A 19360-nucleotide genomic window follows, 5' to 3' on the forward strand; every position below is an offset into this window, starting at 1 on the left:
AGATCGGCAAAGAAACCTACCTTATTGAGGTCAGAGCATGTAGGGATGCGGTGAGAAAGGCCAAAAGCCGTGTAGAGTTGGACCTCGCGAGGGGAATTAAATCCAATAGTAAGAGGTTTTATAGCCATATAAATAGGAAGAAAACAAAGAAAGAGGAAGTGGGGCCGCTGAAGCTTGCAGATGGAGTGGAGATTAAGGACAATCTAAGCATGGCACAATATCTAAATGAATATTTTGCATCGGTCTTTAATAAGGCTAATGAAGGGCTTAGGAATAGAGGGAGCGGGACAGAGGGGAATAAAGGAGGGGCGATTGACATTAAAGTATCAGAGGTGGAAGCCAAACTTGACCAGCTAAATGGGACTAAATCGGGTGGACCGGATGATCTTCATCCTAGAATATTGAAGGAGCTGGCGCGAGAAATTGCAAGCCCCTTGGCAATAATTTTTAATAAATCTGTAAACTCGGGGGTGGTACCGATGGACTGGAAAATAGCTAATGTGGTTCCTATTTTCAAGAAGGGGATAAAAAGTGACCCGGGTAACTACAGGCCTGTTAGTTTAACTTCTGTAGTATGCAAGGTCTTGGAAAAAATTTTGAAGGAAAAAGTGGTTAAGGACCTTGAGGTGAATGGCAATTGGGACAAATTACAACATGGGTTTACGAAAGGAAGATCGTGCCAAACCAACTTGATCTCCTTTTTTGAGAAAGTAACAGACCTTCTAGATAAAGGAAATGCGGTGGATCTAATTTACCTAGATTTTAGTAAAGCGTTTGATACTGTGCCGCACGAGGAATTACTGGTTAAATTAGAAAAAATGGGGATCGATATGAAAATCCAGAGGTGGATAAAGAACTGGTTAAAGGGGAGACTGCAGCGGGTAGTACTGAAAGGGGAACTGTCGGGTTGGAGGGAGGTCACCAGTGGGGTTCCTCAAGGTTCGGTTTTGGGTCCAATTTTATTTAATCTATTCGTTACTGACCTCGGAACCGAATGTAGGAGTGGGCTGATAAAGTTTGCGGATGACACAAAGTTGGGAGGTATTGCCAATTCGGAGAAGGATCGGGATATTTTGCAGGGAGACTTGGATGACCTTGTAAATTGGAGTAACAATAATAGGATGAGATTTAATAGTGGGAAGTGTAAGGTGATGCATTTAGGGATGACTAACAAGAATTTTAGTTATAAGTTAGGGACGCATAGGTTGGAAGTGACGGAGGAGGAGAAGGACCTCGGAGTCCTGGTTGATCGCAGGATGACTATGAGTCGGCAATGTGACGTGGCTGTGAAAAAAGCTAATGCGATCTTGGGATGCGTTAGGCGAGGTATTTCTAGTAGGGACAGGGAGGTGCTGCTTCCGTTATACAAGGCGCTGGTGAGACCTCATTTGGAGTACTGTGTGCAGTTCTGGTCTCCTATGTTTAAAAAGGATGAACTCAAACTGGAACGGGTACAGAGAAGGGCCACTAGGATGATCCGAGGAATGGAAAACCTTTCCTATGAAAGGAGACTCGAGGAGCTCGGTTTGTTTAGCCTAACCGAAAGAAGGCTGAGGGGGGATATGATTGCTCTCTTTAAATATATCAAAGGGATTAATACCAAGGAGGGAGAGGAATTATTTCAGCTTAGTAGTAATGTGGATACGAGAACGAATGGATATAAACTGGCCGTGGGGAAGTTTAGGCTTGAAATTAGACGAAGGTTTCTAACCGTCAGAGGGGTAAAATTTTGGAACAGCCTTCCGAGGGAAACGGTGGGGGCGAAGGACCTCTCTGGCTTCAAGATTAGGCTTGATAAGTTTATGGAGGGAATGGTTTGATGGGATAATGTGATTTTAGTCAATTAGGCATTAACGTGCCATCGCAGGTAAAATGAGGGTCCGGCTGTAGAATCTTGCCTGTATGCTCGGGGTTCTGCTGATCGCCATATTTGGGGTCGGGAAGGAATTTTCCTCCAGGGCAGATTGGCAGAGGCCCTGGAGGTTTTTCGCCTTCCTCCGCAGCATAGGGCAGGGGTCGCAGGCTGGAAGATTCTGTTGTGGGTGGGTCAGCTTTTGTGGCCTGCATCATGCGGGAGGTCAGACTAGATGACCATATTGGTCCCTTCTGACCTTAAAGTCTATGAGTCTATAAGTGCCCGCCCCACTGGCAAAACTGCTGCTGGCCACTACTTACACCAAGAGCCTTCACTCAATGGGAAGCCTTCTGGACCCAGTTTGAGAAGCTAGCATGTTGGCCGACATCCACACAGCCTTCATCTAGCTTCACACTGGCTTGCTGGTGGCATGGATCTATGGGCAGCCTTTGTCCCATTTTAAATCATACTCTCTCCCTTTGCCAGTGAAGGTGCCTTCCTACGCCTGGAAGCAGCATCGCTTAGTTCCCTGGAGGAAGCGTCTGCACGAGGAGAGGTGACAAAGGCTCATGTGTCCCCATTAATTCCCATGACAGGATGCACTGAACTGGCTTCGTCAGCTTCCCTCGTCACTGCGTCTGTCTGCATCCACTTCTTGTCTCTTGCCTTGTACTTAGATGGTCAGCTCGTTGGGGCAAGGACTGTCTTGGTTTGTACAGCGCCTAGCACAATGGGATTCTGGTCCCTGGCTGGGACTCATAAAACGTAATTAAAAGACCCATTACCACAAAGCTGAGGCAACTGCATGTTGCAAAACTGCTCTCAGCCCGCACTGGGCCGTGTTCGCTGTTGCTTTAGGAAATCCTCTACAACCCAAGAAATAAAAGAAGAGAATGAAGCCGTGTGCCACCTACTGGTTTTGCATTAGGGTTGGTCTGCACTCAGGCGGAGAACGATTTCCAGCTTGGGCAGACATAGGCCTGATCCAGCCAACATCGCAGTGGAGCTGCAGCCGCACAGGTGGCAGGAACGGCTAGCTGCCCCAAGCACAGTCCCACTCAGTGTCCTACCTACTTACCTGGGCTGCTGCAGCTACACTTCTGTTCTCAGCACGCTAGCTCAATCAAAGCTGGTGTGCATGGGTCTACCGGAGCTGGAAATTACACCTTTAGCTCGAGTGTAGACGTACCCTTAGACAGGCTGCCTGTAGCGACACTGTCACTTGGACTAGCTCTCAGGGTCTGGGGGCTGCTCAGAGCACCACCCAGAAGCTTCTAGATGCTGCATGCAATGGTCCCCCCATCGCATGGCCTCATAGCAATTTCATCATTGGTTTTGATAGGCATCAGGCGCTGGCCTACGTGCTGGCCTGTTTCCTCTCATCACTGTTACGTACCAGTCTATGGAAGATGTCCGTCACCTTCACCTGGGAGAAGTTGGGAGATTTTATTTCTGGTCTCTGATTCGTTTTGGCTAAGAGTAAAAGAAAAAAAACAGACATTCCATTGTTGCACAAGTGAACCAGCAGCTGTTGCTCATGTATGTATGTAGTGGCCAGGCAGACTCAGCCTATCATGCTGACCAATACGGTTTCCTTGTACCTCCCCGTCTGTCTGCATCCATCTTTTTGTTGCCTCTTGTCTTATGCTCAGATTGTAGACTCTTTGGGGCAGGCACCATCTTTTTGATCTGTGTTTGTACAGCACCTAGACAATGGGGACCTGGTCCATGACTCGTCTCCTAGGTGCTATGGTAACACGTGATTAGTAATGTCAGGACGGCAACAGTGTATTCAGTAGAAAAAGCCCAACCCTGCTCAGGTGACAGACCAACATAACAGGTCCAGGCTCCCAGCTGCTGTAAGTCAGTCTAGCTCCATTTAAGTCAATGGAGCCAGCCGGATTACTCCAGCTGATGGCTTGGCCACAATTTGCATCACCACATAACTGCACTTCAGGAAATTGCTGCATAATGCCAGAACGTACTAAACAAGCCACCTGATCTGGGTGTGTCTGGGTCTAACTCTAACTCTGCCACCAGCTCGCTGTGTGATCCTGGGCAAGTCATGTCCCTTCTTCGTGCTGCAGTTCCCCCTCCTCTGTAAAATACCTTCCATACCCACTTAGGGGGTGGGGTAGAGGGAAGAAATGTAGCTTAATGTTGATGAAGTGCATCAAATTTCTTGGATTAGTAGTGCCAAAAATGCAAATTCTCCTCTCATCCTTCAGAATGGAGGAAAGGGCTAGGCTTTTCTACCATGTCCGTCACCGGGGTCGGAGACATAAATTGCAACTTTAGAACATTATCAATGAGTAATAACTCTCCCAACGTGGCTCCTGCAAGGGCACGTGCCAATTTAATTTGAGAGGGGATATTTTAGCAGAGAAAAGGACTTGCAGAAGAACATAAGAACGGCCACACTGGGTCAGACCAAAGGTCCATCCAGCCCAGTATCTTGTCTGCCGACAGTGACCAATGCCAGGTGCCCCAGAGGGAGTGAACCTAACAGGTAATGATCAAGTGATCTCTCTCCTACCATCCATCTCCACCTTCCAACAAACAGAGTCTAGGGACACCATTCCTTACGCATCCTGGCTAATGGGCATTAATGGACTTAACCCCCATGAATTTATCTAGCTCTTTTTTAAATCCTGTTATAGGGACTAAGGGAGGAGGAGCCTGAAGGATCAAAGACATGGTAAGACAACAGTCAATAGTGCTTCCCACCCCTCAAATGACACTTACGATGAATGTCAGGAGCATCTCCGGTTTCAAAGAAGTCTTCCTCGTGATCGATTTCTGAGTATTTGCTAAGCGAGCGCTTATGAGCGAAGGAGAGGACCTCCTGGAGGATGTCCATCTTCCTCAGGATCTTACACAGGCTGTGGATCCTCATGGCTTCCTCGTGTTGCATGATAGCTTTTTTCAAATGAGCCTTGCCTATAAAGTACAAACGCCATAACACACCCATCACTGACAGGACAGATAATTCATGCAGGATTATGTTCCCTCCAAGCCACTAGCAGATCAGCAGAAAGCAGTCCCAGTAACTTCACTGCTACTTTTGGCGAGCTAGCTTGATCAACGCTAAGTCAGGAGGGCCTATACAGGCTGCAACCACAGCTCCCAAATGCAGCACAGACCTGCCCAAGCACGCAGTGCTCCATCTTGAACTGAGTGGAGGTAGCACCAATCATGGACGTGCAGGCCTCACCTCTATGCCTCACAGGAGTCATTGTGCTCCATGGGCTTGGGCAAGGACATGGAGTTTTCAATTCAGTTCTTTACTGGTATAGGGTTCCCCCTCTGCCCCTATGCAGGGCTATTGCTCAGCCCAACATGGGCTCAGTTACGATTTAGGACGTGTCATTTAAGATCTGCTGTAGCCAAACAAGTTATTGGGCTCTTTACAGGAGTAACTGGGTGGGCTTTAGAAGCTTGAATTAGATACGGGGTCAGACTAGGTCTCTAACTCCTTCTGGCCTTAAACTGTGAATTTATAAACACAGATGCAGAGTCAGGAAGCTACCTATGGCCAGTGAAACCACGGAATAAACACTTTTGTTGACAATCTTATGGTAGTTCCAGTTTAGAGACACACGATGGGAACACAGTCCAGTAAATTACTCTGGATTTACACAGGTGTAAGAGATCAGAACCTGACGTACCAGGTTCTGCGCTGTATGTTTCTCAGAAGTGAATATTTGTGCTGTAGGAGGTGAACAAGGCAAGTATCTTTACGCCCTGTTCTCTACTAGGAGAAAGAAATTCATTAAAATAAGTATTTTTCGTTTTCTAACAGATCAATCTATATTAAAAATACACACCACTATTTGGAATTCATCGATTCTTGGACACTGGCGTGAACTTAGTTTTGTAAGTGCTATAATGGATTTCCTGCTTTTTCCTATCATGTACAGAAACACACAGGGATGGTCTGTCTGGATTTGGTGATCAAAGGATTACTCAATAGATAATAGCAATTAAGAAATATACGAGCCCAGGCATGTCCTGAAAAGTTCTCAGATAATTATGTTGCTTTCTAATTAATTTTTACATTGGGACATAACGTTCTCTGGGGAGTGGAGGGAGACTCTAAGTCATGTTTTAGAACTAAAGTCAACTGTCTGAGCTGGCATTTCTGCCTCCAATATTACTTAGTTGAAGATGAAGGTGAGCTGACTGCTGACAAGGTGGTATAACATCTTACATGGTAGGTCTAAAATCAATGGTTTTCAATCTTTTTTCGTTTGCAGACCCCTACAAAATTTAAAATGCAGGGTGCGGACCCCTTTGGAAATCTTACACATAGTCTGCAGAACCCCAGGAGTCCGCGGACCACAGGTTGAAAACCACTGGTCTAAATGCATTGAAGTTACGACCCAATGAGCCACAGAGGAGGCAAGGAAGACTGCTCTTTTGTGAGAAAGGAAAGAGGGACCTTTCTGTGGATATGTCTTAACCTCTGCATCCTGTGAACATACAAGAGCAGAGACTGGTGTCTACCCTTTCCATTTTTTGTAATAACTAACAGGGCCATCTTGTCCTCTTGGTAGAGAAGAGCAATAGAGCCAGATTCCCAGCTGGTGTAAATCAACATAGCTCCAGTGAAATCACCAACTTACACCAGCTGTGGATCTGGCCCCCTAAATCTTAGCAAGACGTCATTTCTAATAGTTGGCGTATGAAGTTCTGTTGGGAACACTTAAGGATTCTCATCTGTCTCACTAGCACAATGATGATAATATCTAAACCCTCATGCTTGGAACATTTCAAAACTAAACTAAGCAAAGCAGCTAGTAGGGAACAATCCAGCCTTGGGCTAAAGATGAAATTATCCCCAGTAGGTCTGTGTCTCTTGGTTTTTCATGCTTTCTAAATCATAGAAGTCTTAGATGCACAATGACACAAAAGTGGGAGGCTGGGGGGGGGGGGGGGGGGGAAAGCAAAGCAGATATGACAAACTAGAGCTTAAGACCCAAGCTTTCTATTGTTCCAGTTGCTTCAGGGACAGTTGTTAGAATTAAAAAACCTTAGCTGAAAAAGCAAGTGATAACTTCTTTGCCTTTTTTATGGCAATCAGTATCAAAGGGAGCAAGAGATAGGAGTTATAGCCCCCCACACACACACAGTATCCTCCTGTGATCAGGTTCATAACTTGAAAGCCAGGAGTCAACCTGCATTTGAAACTTTTATTAATCCAAGCAGATGTCTCTTAACTGCATCGGGTTATGTTAAATGACTCGGAAAGCACAACAGACCATTGATGTGATAAGAGCCGTATTCAATAGCTTTTTAACGACAACTAGGCACCTGGGTCTCTTTCTGAACCAGAATTGTAAGCCGATTTAGCAGAACTTTTTTATATATACTTTCGATAGATAATACTGGTGTTTACTTTGAAGCATCTTTTCTATTTTTAGCTATTTACGTTTTCAGTTCAGGGATGTTTCAGGAGAAGTCAGACAAATTACACTGGTCTACAATTTTTGAGAAGGCGTCTGCTTCAGAGATAAAATGTGCTATTTATTATGTATTTTGATGTGCTGAATTCAAATATAACAATTAAAACAACTGATTGGCTACTGTTTAAGATATTTAAGTTTTTACATTTTATGTCTATGTATATTGTGTAGATAATAGAGTTTTAAATCATAAATTGTAAACCTAGGTCTTTTCATGTGTTTATGGTTGCTTTAAATGACAATATTTCACCTGTCCTGTTTATGTAACACTTTAAAAATCAGCAAAAGGGTTATATAAATAAAATTTATTATGAAACAAAAGGCAAAAAACTATTCTGTACATAGTTTAGTCCTATTCAGTGTCTACTCGGCGCTTCTTGGCTTGTCTCTTGTATTCATTAAATGGAGCATCTCTTGTCACTGTCCAGCAATAGTCTGCAAGCATTGATGGGCTCCATTTGCCCTGATAGCGTTTCTCCATTGTTGCAATGTCCTGGTGAAATCGCTCGCCATGCTCGTCGCTCACTGCTCCGCAGTTCAGTGGAAAAAAATCTAGATGAGAGTGCAAAAAAAAAAAAAAAAAATGTATCTTTAGTGACATGTTGCAACCAAGCCTTTTGCATGCCTTGAGGAGGTTTTCCACCAACAACCTGTAGTTGTCTGCCTTGTTGTTTCCGAGAAAATTTATTGCCACTAACTGGAAGGCTTTCCATGCCGTCTTTTCCTTGCCACGCAGTGCATGGTCAAATGCATCATCTCGAAGAAGTTCACGAATCTGAGGACCAACAAAGACACCTTCCTTTATCTTAGCTTCACTTAACCTTGGAAATTTTCCATGGAGGTACTTGAAAGCTGCTTGTGTTTTGTCAATGGCCTTGACAAAGTTCTTCATCAGACCCAGCTTGATGTGTAAGGGTGGTAACAAAATCTTCCTTGATTCAACAAGTGGTGGATGCTGAACACTTTTCCTCCCAGGCTCCAATGACTGTCGGAGTGGCCAATCTTTCTTGATGTAGTGGGAATCTCTTGCACGACTATCCCATTCGCAGAGAAAACAGCAGTACTTTGGGTATCCAGTCTGCAGACCAAGCAAGAGAGCAACAACCTTCAAATCGCCACAAAGCTGCCACTGATGTTGGTCATAGTTTATGCACCTCAAAAGTTGTTTCATGTTGTCATAGGTTTCCTTCATATGGACTGCATGACCAACTGGAATTGATGGCAAAACATTGCCATTATGCAGTGAAACAGCTTTAAGACTGGTCTTCGATGAATCAATGAACAGTCTCCACTCATCTGGATCGTCAACGATGTTGAGGGCTGCCATCACAACATCGATGTTGTTGCAGGCTACAAGATCACCTTCCATGAAGAAGAATGGGACAAGATCCTTTTGACGGTCACGGAACCCCTAACATCACCTGCCAGGAGATTCCACTGCTGTAGTCTGGAGCCCAACAGCTCTGCCTTACTCTTGGGTAGTTCCAAATCCCTGACAAGGTCATTCAGTTCACCTTGTGTTATGAGGTGTGGTTCAGAGGAGGAGGATGGGAGAAAATGTGGGTCCTGTGACATTGATGGTTCAGGACCAGAAGTTTCATCCTCTTCCTCTTCCTCGTCTGACTCAAGTGAGAATGATTCTGGTGCATCAGGAACCGGCAGTCCTTCTCCGTGGGGTACTGGGCGTATAGCTGATGGAATGTTTGGATAATGCACAGTCCACTTTTTCTTCTTTGACACACCTTTCCCAACTGGAGGCACCATGCAGAAGTAAATTGGTGGTATGATCTGTTGGCTCTCTCCAAATCATTGGCACTGCAAAAAGCATAGATTTCCTTTTCCTGTTCAACCACTGGCCAAGATTTGTTGCACAAGTGTTGCAGCATGTGTGTGGGGCCCACCTCTTGTCCTGATCTCCAATTTTGCAGCCAAAATAAAGGTGATAGGCTTTCTTAACCATAGTGGTTATACTGCGCTTTTGTGATGCAAAAGTCACTTCACCACAAACGTAACTTCTGCTATCTGCACTGTTCACACAAGTTCGAGGCATCTCTGCTCACTTTGGCTAAACAGAAATGTGTCCCTTTGCAAAATCAAACACTGACAAATAAGAGAGCACGACACTGTATGATTTCTAGAGCTGATATAGGGCAATTTGTTCAGCAGAGTGATGTAAGCTTCATTATGATCGCATCATCCATGACTTCTAGGAATAACATGATGCAATTCATATCATGTATGACGCAATACCAGCTTCAGATTGCATCATTCATTGTTTTGCCTAAAAAGCAAGTACTGTCCAAACCCAGTCATTGACTGGATCTATGAATAAATCTAAGATGTATTTTAGTCATTTCTGGTTTAAATTGAGATCCCTTCCCTTTATAACTCACTTATCCTCCGCCATTCCCAAGTCAAGGGTCGTATATACTGACCCAATAGCATATCTTGAAAACTAGAGCCAATCAACAATTTTAAGCATCATTTTCGTTCTCAGTGACCCAGAATTAGTAAAGTTTGACTACATTTATTTCAGAAGCATTTTGGCTGTAGAGCAGTGTATTAAACAAACACCGTGCCATCCCTGCTACTGTTATCAGAGCTGGTTTTTACCACCCTGTCCCACTTTAAGGCATTTTCTATTTTGAAAACTGTTTCATTAATGCATACTGTATTACACTTTGAATATGTAATGAAAACTAATTGTGCTTACATAAGGAGGTAGATTCAGAGATTAAATTTACGATTGTATGAATAAAAAATAAAACTCTAGTGGGCATAAATATCTATACATTTTGGTCTGGGTATTGTCCTCAAAGAAGAAGTTATACAAGTCGTGACTCATTTCAGCTTTCAATATTTATGTAAACAAAAGTCATACACATTTGATTATATGAAAACAATAATGCAGAGTTGTAGGGTTTTAGCATTGAGCAATCAGAAGCATGCCGAGTCATAGACTAGCAGTCCAGGCCCATTTGGCCATCCTGCATTCTGTAGCAAGAGACAAACCTTGATGCAGCAGATAGATTAAGCCTATTCCTAAATTCTGATTTGATATATACAAAGTTTGAAAAAAAGATTTTTTTTCAGTGATTGCTGAACTTGCTGGGCACTGATGCAATTGCACCATCAGTTCTATGAAGTCGGATGGAATATCAATATTCAGATTTTTTTTTAAAATCTGTGACGGGAATCTTTTTTCTTGATAGTGGACAAAAATATTGATTTGGATCTGAAGCTTCTTGTGCTTTAAATGCAAGTAAATATGGCAAAAAATCGGGATTTTTGCTGAGGTACCACTGCCTTGCAATTTCTGCACTGGTGTTAATGTAGATTTTTCCAGGTTTATGCAAAGGCTGAGGCTTGAGAAAGGGTTCGTGGTCATATGGATGGTGCAAAGTGCGTCAGTTTCAGATGGGGCCTTGAGGAAACAGTCGTCCAAGTATGGAAAGATGACGATGCCCTCTTTACAGAGAGAGGCAGTGACTACTACAAGGACCTTAGAAAATACATGAGGGGCCGTCGACAGTCTGAAGGGCAGTACCTTGTACTGATAGTGGTCGGTTCCCATAATGAACTGGAGAAAGTGTCTGTGGGTGGGATGTATTGCGATATGAAAGTACATGTCAGAGATCAAGGGCCGAAAATCAATCCCCCTGTTCCAGTGCTGGGATAACAGTGGAGGGGGTAACCATCTTGAAGCATTGCAGTTTGACGAATTTGTTTACGTTTCAAAGGTCTAGGATTGGTCTCCATCCACTAGATTTCTTTAGGACCAGAAAGTAATGAGTAAAAACCCTTCCCTCTGCGTTGGGGTGGGACTGGTTCTATGGCTCCCAATCACAGATTTCTCTCTTCTCCTAGGATGGGTTCATGAGAAGGATCCATGAAAAGGGATGGGGAAGGAGGGTGGCAGGGTGGGTTAGATAGGAAAGGGATGACATCACCTTCTCTGACGAGCACCAGAACTGACTTATATGAGGTAATTAGCCACCGTGATGGAAGGAAGGGGGTAGTAGGTCGCCAAATTGGTGGGATGTCAAAGATGTTTGATATATGACTGGAACAGAGGAAGGCTTCTCAAGGCCTCATCCACATCTTCAAAATTGTTGTTTGGTTGGAGGTGAGAGAGAGAGAGAGAGAGAGAAGTATTCCCCGGGGAGTCATGTCTGCGTTTGGTAAGTGGCTTCTGTTGATGTTGTTGGGTATCATATTGCTGCTCTGAGGTATAACACAGTGGTCGGGGTCATGGTGGAAGTCGATACTTTCCCAGGCATCTCTTTGGCACTGGAGAGTAAATATCGAGAGCGTGGAGAGTTGCCTGGAATCCTTAAGGGAGTCATCCATACGCTCTGCAAATAATTTGGGGCCCCAACTCTATTGTAGTTTGTACCTCTTTAGAAAAGCCCAAGAGGTGCAGCCATGACACCTGCCTCATAACAGCAGTTTCTATGAATCGGGCAGTGGTGTCCGCCGAGTCTAAAGAGGCTTGCAGAGCTGTACAGGCTAAGAGGTGTCCGTCAGAGACGAGCTCTTGGAGTTGTCCCAGTTTTTCCATCAGGAAGGTCTTGGCAGAGAGTTCCTGTATTTTAGAGTAGTTACTGTCATTATATTTAGCCATGAGAGCCTTGTAATTGGATATGCGAAACTGGAGAGTAGCAGATGAATAAGCTTTACATCCAAACAGGTCCAGTCGCTTCCAGTCTCTAACATGGTGGATAAGTCAAGATAGCTATTTTCTTGCATGGCATTGACAACCACGGAATTCTGAGTGCAGTGAGTAAAAAGAAATTCCAAGTCCTTGGCGGGACCATAGTATTTTTTGCCCGTCCACTTTCAAGTCAATGGAATGGACACTGGGGTTTGCCAGAGTACTTTTGCAGGATCGAGAAGGGCCTGGTTGATAGAGAGAGCTATTTTGGAGGACGATGACATGTGCAGGATGTTGAGTAGCTTATGTTGTTGATTCTTCCCCTCCTCTAAAGGAATCTGAAGAGTGTCTGCAAAATAACTTCAGACACTTTCAGAAGTTATCAGCTGCAGTAGGAGATGGAGACATGATGGCCTCATCAGGAGAAGAGGAGGAGAAGTGGAGCAGCAGTGGAATTTCCTCCTCCGGTATGGGAAGAGGCGAGCGACCAATGTGGTGGGTGAGAGACTGATGAAGAAGGGGAAGGCCTTCAGATCTGGTCTGTGGAAGGGTTCCCTAACTGTTCTCTATACATGGCCCAAGGATCCCAGTATGGCCAACGTTGAGGGAGTGTCACGTGGGGCTGCATGCATACCAGGGGCCTGGTCCAATGGTGGACTGCGCGTAACGTACAGAAGAGGCCTTGTGAGACTGTCTCGAGTGGGACTGAGTTCTCCTCTTCTACATCGCTAGGGAAGACAGGTGCCATCCTCAGGGAACAGTGATGGGATTCCGGCAACGAGGATGGCAGTGGATGTAGGTCACGTTCGAGGAGTGGGGGGACTCAGGCACCTCGGAGACAAACAGGTCTTTGAGGTGTCAAAACGCCTGTGGAGGAGGGAAGAGCATTGTTGGCACAGCTGATGGGTGCTGCAGACTTAGTCGGTGCTGACGATTTTATTGGTGCTGTGAGGCGTGGAGTAGGTCTGGCTGGCACTGGTTTCAGAGATCTTGCATCTGTCTTTAATGCCCAGAGACAGTGCTGAGGGCTGCAAATCTGTTGGCTGACATCAGTACAAGAGGTTCCAGGTCCCACTATGTCCCCTCTCGGTTGCCTCAACATCCTCAGACCTTGCTGGGGATGGAGTTGTGGCAGGCAGCGTCTCAAGGGGTGATGAGGGAGCCCGTTTCCTCAGGTCAGAGCGGGGAGGAGACTACTTTCTTCTGGAAGGACACAGCAAACGGGTCAGTAGACGACCTAGTGGAGTGTGAGGGCCGTGGAGGGGAAGTGTCTGGGCTGGGTTCCAAAGCTGGACACAGCGATTTCTCCATGAAGAGAAGTCACAAGCGAATGTCCCAGTCTTTTCTGGCCTTGGCAGCGAGCACACTTTTGTGGGATGTGTCACTTCCCCGGGGAGCGAATGTACTGCAGGTGACAGTCAGTTACTGGAAAGGCATTCTGGCAGGATATACCCCTCTTGAATCCAGGAGTGCCAGGCATGAGGGTGAAGGAAAAGCTCCCCAGTTGAGAAGGGTAGGAAGCGAAAACCTAAACTACGAACTAACAAGGAGGTTAAGGAGATGGAAAAGCTGAGATTTTTTTTTTTTTTTTTTTAAATTGGGAGAGTTTGGAAGGAAAGAACTAACAAACTGCAAACGACAAGTAAGGCACTATCAATGGTAAAGGAGAAGCAGGCTCTGCTGTGGATTCTGGCCCCGACCAAAGGCGGTAGAGAAGGAACTGGGGGGCAGTTGGAACCCACAGCGCTATATATACACACACACGTCCTGCTCACAGCGCGAGACAGAGGAGATGCCCATGTGCAGTCCAACAGCCACGGTTAACAAAGATCTCCAAAAGCCAGATGCAGGGGGTGCTGCCGCGCACACGGTGGAACACTCATAGTGACATCACTCAGAGAAGAGCCATGACTCTTCCTCCTTGATGTCTTTAGCTGACCTGGACCTGGCTTTCTTTTGAGCCAATGACAGTGCAGTATTATCAGTACCTTCATCCTCACAGTCCGAGTCTAATACTCATGTGCATTTAACCGAAGTCATTGGTCCCGTGTGTCTGTTCTTTCCACTGCATTTTGCAAAATGTTTCCTCATGCAGTCTGCCTACCTGATCATTTTCTCTTTGCCATTTCTGCATCTAAGAAACTCTGCCATCTTCGTAACTTTCTCAAAATAGCCATGAATTGGGTCAGGTGGTGGTCCACTTTTGCTCAAGTTGAAATATTTTGACTTGAGTTCCTGTACTGAATTCAGCTGCCCGCCAGCAGCCACATCAAGAGACAATACTGGACTGGACAGTTAGTTGCAGTTTACCTCAAACGAAAGTGTTGGAATCTGGGAATTCCCTTTCTTTGTTTGGTAAATAAACATGTAATTTTTCATGTTTTCAACAAAGAAGGGGGAATTCCCAGATTCCAAAGTTTCAGTTTGAGGTAGCCAAGGCAATAGTATATAGTTTTAGACTGAGGATTGTTTGGGTCTTATTTCCTTTCCTTAAAATTAAACAGACCACATTACTACGAAATCATCAAATTGCTAACTATTTTTAGTAATGAGCATTAGTATATTCTAATAATAAAATTATTTTTTCCAGTTGAAACTGGTATTTACCAGCATCCTGTCCTAAATTAGTTTTTCCTGGGAAATTGCCAACCCTGAGTAGATGCGGAGATTCAAAAAGTTAAAGCTTTATAAACCATTAAAGCACACTGTATATTTTGACATGTGATGTTGACAAAGTAAACATCCCTAAACGCTAATAAGTTCTCAATCAGCATATTTCTTACTTTGCCTAGCTGTAAATTGTGATCATTATTGGTGGAAACAGTCATCAGTTTGTGTGTGTACAGTGAAATCAAGGTTTCCCAACATTTACCAATAAAAGTCTAATGCTTCGAAGCCTAATGCTAAGACACCTCCTGCTCAAGTTTTGGGTTCCATTACAGACTCCCAGCCCAATCCAACTCCCATTACATCCTGTGAAAGAAACCCATTGAATGCAGTGCAAGAGGGCCATTAAAGTGAGTCCAGCTCTGAAAAGCGCCTACACTTAGAGCTTCTCCCGGGATGTATTCAGAGTGATAACTGCGGACTTCAATGTTTGAAGTAAACTTTCCTGTTTTTGCCTCCAGTTAGCCTTGGAGAGCCAACCCCACGACGTTAGAGAGCTGGATTCCATTCTGGCTCATGCATCACCAGCAGTATTTGTAACTAAGCACCCAGTGCAGTACTTTTAGTGTTGGCTATATGCGAGCCAGAAAGAGCCCAGCCTGGCTCTCTGATCCTAGGGGCACTTGCAGCATTGGCAGTTAGAAAAACTTCTTTAGTGTACAAAATAAGCAGATGTAATGCGGAGTTATTGAGAGAAGAACATAGGACCCCACAAAATGCTATTTCCTGTTACACATACAGTCACCGGAGAATGTCTGTTACCCTGCCTCTGAAAGTAGCTGTAGTGTCTGCTTCTATCATAGAATTTCCAAGCAGAAGAGTGAAAATGAAGAGAATCCTTTCACTTTAATATTGCCCTCGGGGCTCTGAGGCACTAGAACTGTCTGCAGGCTCAGGAAGCCAGAGCTACATCCAGTCATGTTTGGAAGGATCTTTGCAACCAGAAAGGCTAAAAACTTTTTGGTTTTGTTTTGTTTTAAATGACAGCTTAATTTCTACAGAAATCCATGGACTTAATTCAAGGAAAAGGAGAGGGAGTACACACATTTTTCATGCCCTGATCCTATCTTTAAGACATCAAAGCAGGACTGAGGTGTTGAGAAGTGAGGCAATAAGCCTCCAAGGCACCTTGCCTGATAAATATCCCCCAAGCCTGGCTGGTGTAGGATTTATAGTTAAAAGTTTGACTATGGAAAGGGAGACATCTGGCATGTTCCAGTCACAGCATCCCAGAAGATGCCCCTTTCAAACCACCACCATGGAAAAGGCAGAGCTGGGGCGGGGAGGGTGTTGAACATGGTTTCTCAATACTTCTTCACCAAGCCCTCATGGATGCTGTCCACAGAGGGAAATAGTGGGATTACAGTGGGGTTTTTCATGCATCAAAACTTGTCTCCTGGCTAATGCCATACAAGGTTGACTACGCTGAGGGATAGTTACCCAGTTTCCTTCGCTCCTCCGGGTCTTGCAGCACAAGATGAAGCGATGGTCCCTCCGGCATGGTGACGTGAAACTGGACAAAGGCCTTTTCGTGCTCTGGGAGGTCAGCATCAGACACGGCTGTGTGAAACAAGCAGGCGTACACAGGCTCAGTGGGATATTCAAAGCATTACTCAGCCATAAATAGCTGGAAATTCCCAGGCAGATGAGAGAAGAACCTGGATAGCCTGTCTGCAGGAGCACTTCGATCTACATTGCTCCAACAGTTTAAAGGGTGGGTGTTTTTAATTACACTAGAGCCTCTGTGCTAATGGATCCAAATGCAGGGCAGGGAGCCTGTGTATTTAATGGGGCAGCCTACAAAATCACCAAACGTATGAAAAATTTCAAGTTTTTGCGCCAGCTCTAGGGTTTATACTGCACCCATCACTGTGGTATCTGGGCACCTTCTAGTTCTCCCAGTTTCCTTAGTTCCTTTTTAAAGCAAGCATGAAAAGGAAAAAAAAGTGTCCTAGATATATATGCCAAGGTCACAAATACAGAGGGTATGGCTACACTGATCAGGAGGGGTGATCGCAGCACACAGACACAATCAAACCAGCTTTGGGCTAGCTATGGTAACAACAGCAGCAGAGCCAGGGCACCATGGGTGGCGGGACAGGCTAGCCACTCCAGTATGTGCCATGGGTCCTGGCTAGACTTGGACTTGGGAGGCTGACCCATGCCACCCCACCCCTGCTGCCACAGCCGCGCTGCTGCTACTTGAGCTAGATCAAAGCACAATCCTGGGGAGGCTGAAATAAACAAGGCTTGTCACAAGCCCTTCGAGCTGGGGATCTAGTCTGTTTGTGTTGGCTTTTTTTTTGTAATTAGTCCCTGGCCAAAGCGGCGGCTAATCTTTTTAGGTGTGGATGAACTTCAGGATTACAGCATAATCTCCTCTCTAGGGAATAGGAGGTGATAACGAGAGATTGGGAGGGCTCATGACCTGGAGCAACAGAAGCACTTAAATAATAAATAATAATAATAATAATCAAAATCAAGCCAGCATGTTCCCAGAACAATAACTGGAAGCAACTGCTGAAGCCTGTTGAATCTGAAGTCAGCCCTATGTCATGCTGGCATTATAGATACTGATTCTTTCTGTGTAAGTACTGTACCAGCCGGGGATTAATCTTGGCATAAAGAGTTTATTGATGGCCTGTTGCACTGGCTAAGGATTTGTTACTCTGAACAACAGGGCTGGATTATACCTAGGGAGGGAACAAACAATGGCTGTAGCATCTGAACTGCAGAGACACGTTGCCTTCCCAAAAGCCGGAATGGGCATGATGTGGCAACGTGGGGACTCTCCTGTTGATTCTTGCTTTCCCCTTCCCACCCCTTAACCAGCTGTTACTGTTAAGACAGTCACTGCAAAAGCCACACATTGGAGTGTTTAGAAAAACGCTTGTTTTGCCTCCGCTGCCCTATAACGATGCCAGTCGTTTTACCCTCCTCACCTGCTACTCCTACAGCAGTCTCCAAGCTTCCTCCACCCCCACCCCCCATCATTCCCTATTCATGGAGCTTCCTCCCAACTCGGGCCCACTAACCCAGCACCCTCTCCTCATTCCCATTGCTAAAGACTCGCTTTCGTCTGTGACACGTGTGTGGAACGAGCCAATCAAGGGAGCTTGAGGTGGGGAGGAAGAGACAACTGAACCACAGATCTGCGCACACACCCCTGAAATGACCGCATTGCTGCAACCCTCTTCCTTCCTCACCTTACCCCTCCCTATCACTGGTTAGGCAGTACTCCACAAGTGGGGTTAGAGTGTAAGCGTTTTGGGATAGAGACCAGGCCTGACTATCCTGTAAAGCACATTGGGGGGGCCCCTCAGAGATGTGCTGACTACAGTGGGGGAGGAGGGGAGGGATCCTAGTCTCAGCTCTTCACCAGCCGGTGCTGTGCGGTCTCCTTAGGCCTGCAGGGGCCACTGAGGGCCAGGCTCCTACTGGCCATATTGTCAGCGCCGCCCCCCTCTCCTGCTGGGCAGGAAGCAGCAGTGGCAGCCTGGGCCAGAGCCAAGTGTGGAACGCACCAGGCCCCAACCCCTTGTTCATCGAGGTGCTGAGCTGGCTCTCGCTGCTCAGTCAGGTGGTGATCGTCACACTGGCCGTCTGCGAGACACACCGCTGGCCACACCCTGCCAACCTGACCCAAACCCCACATTTGTAGTCGGCTTGCAAGGGTCTAATCCCCTCTTCAAGTGCTCCCTCTCCTTGATGAGAGGAAGGGATCCCAACAGGGATCTGCCCTCTCTCATGTAAGTGCCCGAACCAATAGAGTCATTCTAACTCTTTGTCAGGCCCAATTAATATTTAAATAAGACGGTTACTTACCTTCTGTAACTGTTGTTCTTCGAGATGTGTTGTTCACGTCCATTCCACATTAGGTGTACGCGCGCCGCGTGCACGAACGTCGGAAACTTTTTCCCTCAGCGGCTCCCGTCGGGCCCGCAGGGTCTCCCTTCCCGCCAGAGCGGCGCCCCGCCCCAGCGTATATATACCCCTGCTGGCCCGGCCCTCCCTCAGTTCCTTCTTGCCGGTGACTCCGACAGAGGGGAAGGAGGGTGGGAAGTGGAATGGACATGAACAACACATCTCGAAGAACAACAGTTACAGAAGGTAAGTAACCGTCTTTTCTTCTTCGAGTGCTTGTTCACGTCCATTCCACATTAGGTGACTCACAAGCTTACCATTGGAGGAGGGTAGGAGTCAGGGAATAACTGATTGAAGCACCGCTCTGCCGACCATCGCGTCATCTCTGGTCTGATGGTGGATCGCGTAGTGGGCTGTGAAGGTATGAACCGACGACCAGGTGGCTGCCTTGCAGATCTCCTGAAACGGGACCTGCGCCAAGAAGGCCGTCGAGGACGCTTGGGCCCTAGTAGAGTGAGCCCGGATCGGAGGTGCAGGCACGTTGGCGAGCTCGTAGCACGTGCGTATGCAAAGCACGATCCACGCCGACAGGCGTTGCGTTGAAATAGGCTGGCCCTTCACCCGTTCCGCAATGGCCACGAATAGCTGAGTCGATTTGCGGAAAGGCCTGGTACGGTCCAGATAGAAAGCCAACGCCCGCCGAACATCGAGGGTCCGTATGGGGCTTGGGGAAGAACACCGGCAAACAGATGTCCTGCCCCCTGTGAAAACTTGTGACCACCTTAGGGAGGAACTTAGGGTGAGGCCTAAGTTGCACCTTATCCTTATAAAAAACAGTATAAGGAGGTTCTGAGG

The 19360-nt window shown here is 46.0% G+C and overlaps 1 protein-coding gene across 1 annotated transcript in view; it reads right to left on the reverse strand.

Annotated features, from left to right (window-relative positions):
• The window catches only part of RHPN1 (rhophilin Rho GTPase binding protein 1), a 65767-nt gene that overhangs the window by 7101 nt on the left and 39306 nt on the right, over nt 1–19360 (reverse strand). The window contains exons 10-12 of the mRNA XM_065399426.1: nt 16082–16201; nt 4601–4795; nt 3252–3328 (exon numbers count right to left, since the gene is read on the reverse strand). Coding sequence (XP_065255498.1) covers nt 3252–3328; nt 4601–4795; nt 16082–16201 — 392 coding nt within the window. The remainder of the gene's footprint in view (nt 1–3251; nt 3329–4600; nt 4796–16081; nt 16202–19360) is intronic.

The sequence above is a fragment of the Emys orbicularis genome, chromosome 2, assembly GCF_028017835.1.
Source record: "Emys orbicularis isolate rEmyOrb1 chromosome 2, rEmyOrb1.hap1, whole genome shotgun sequence".
In the NCBI taxonomy this organism is placed as follows: Eukaryota; Metazoa; Chordata; order Testudines; family Emydidae; genus Emys; species Emys orbicularis.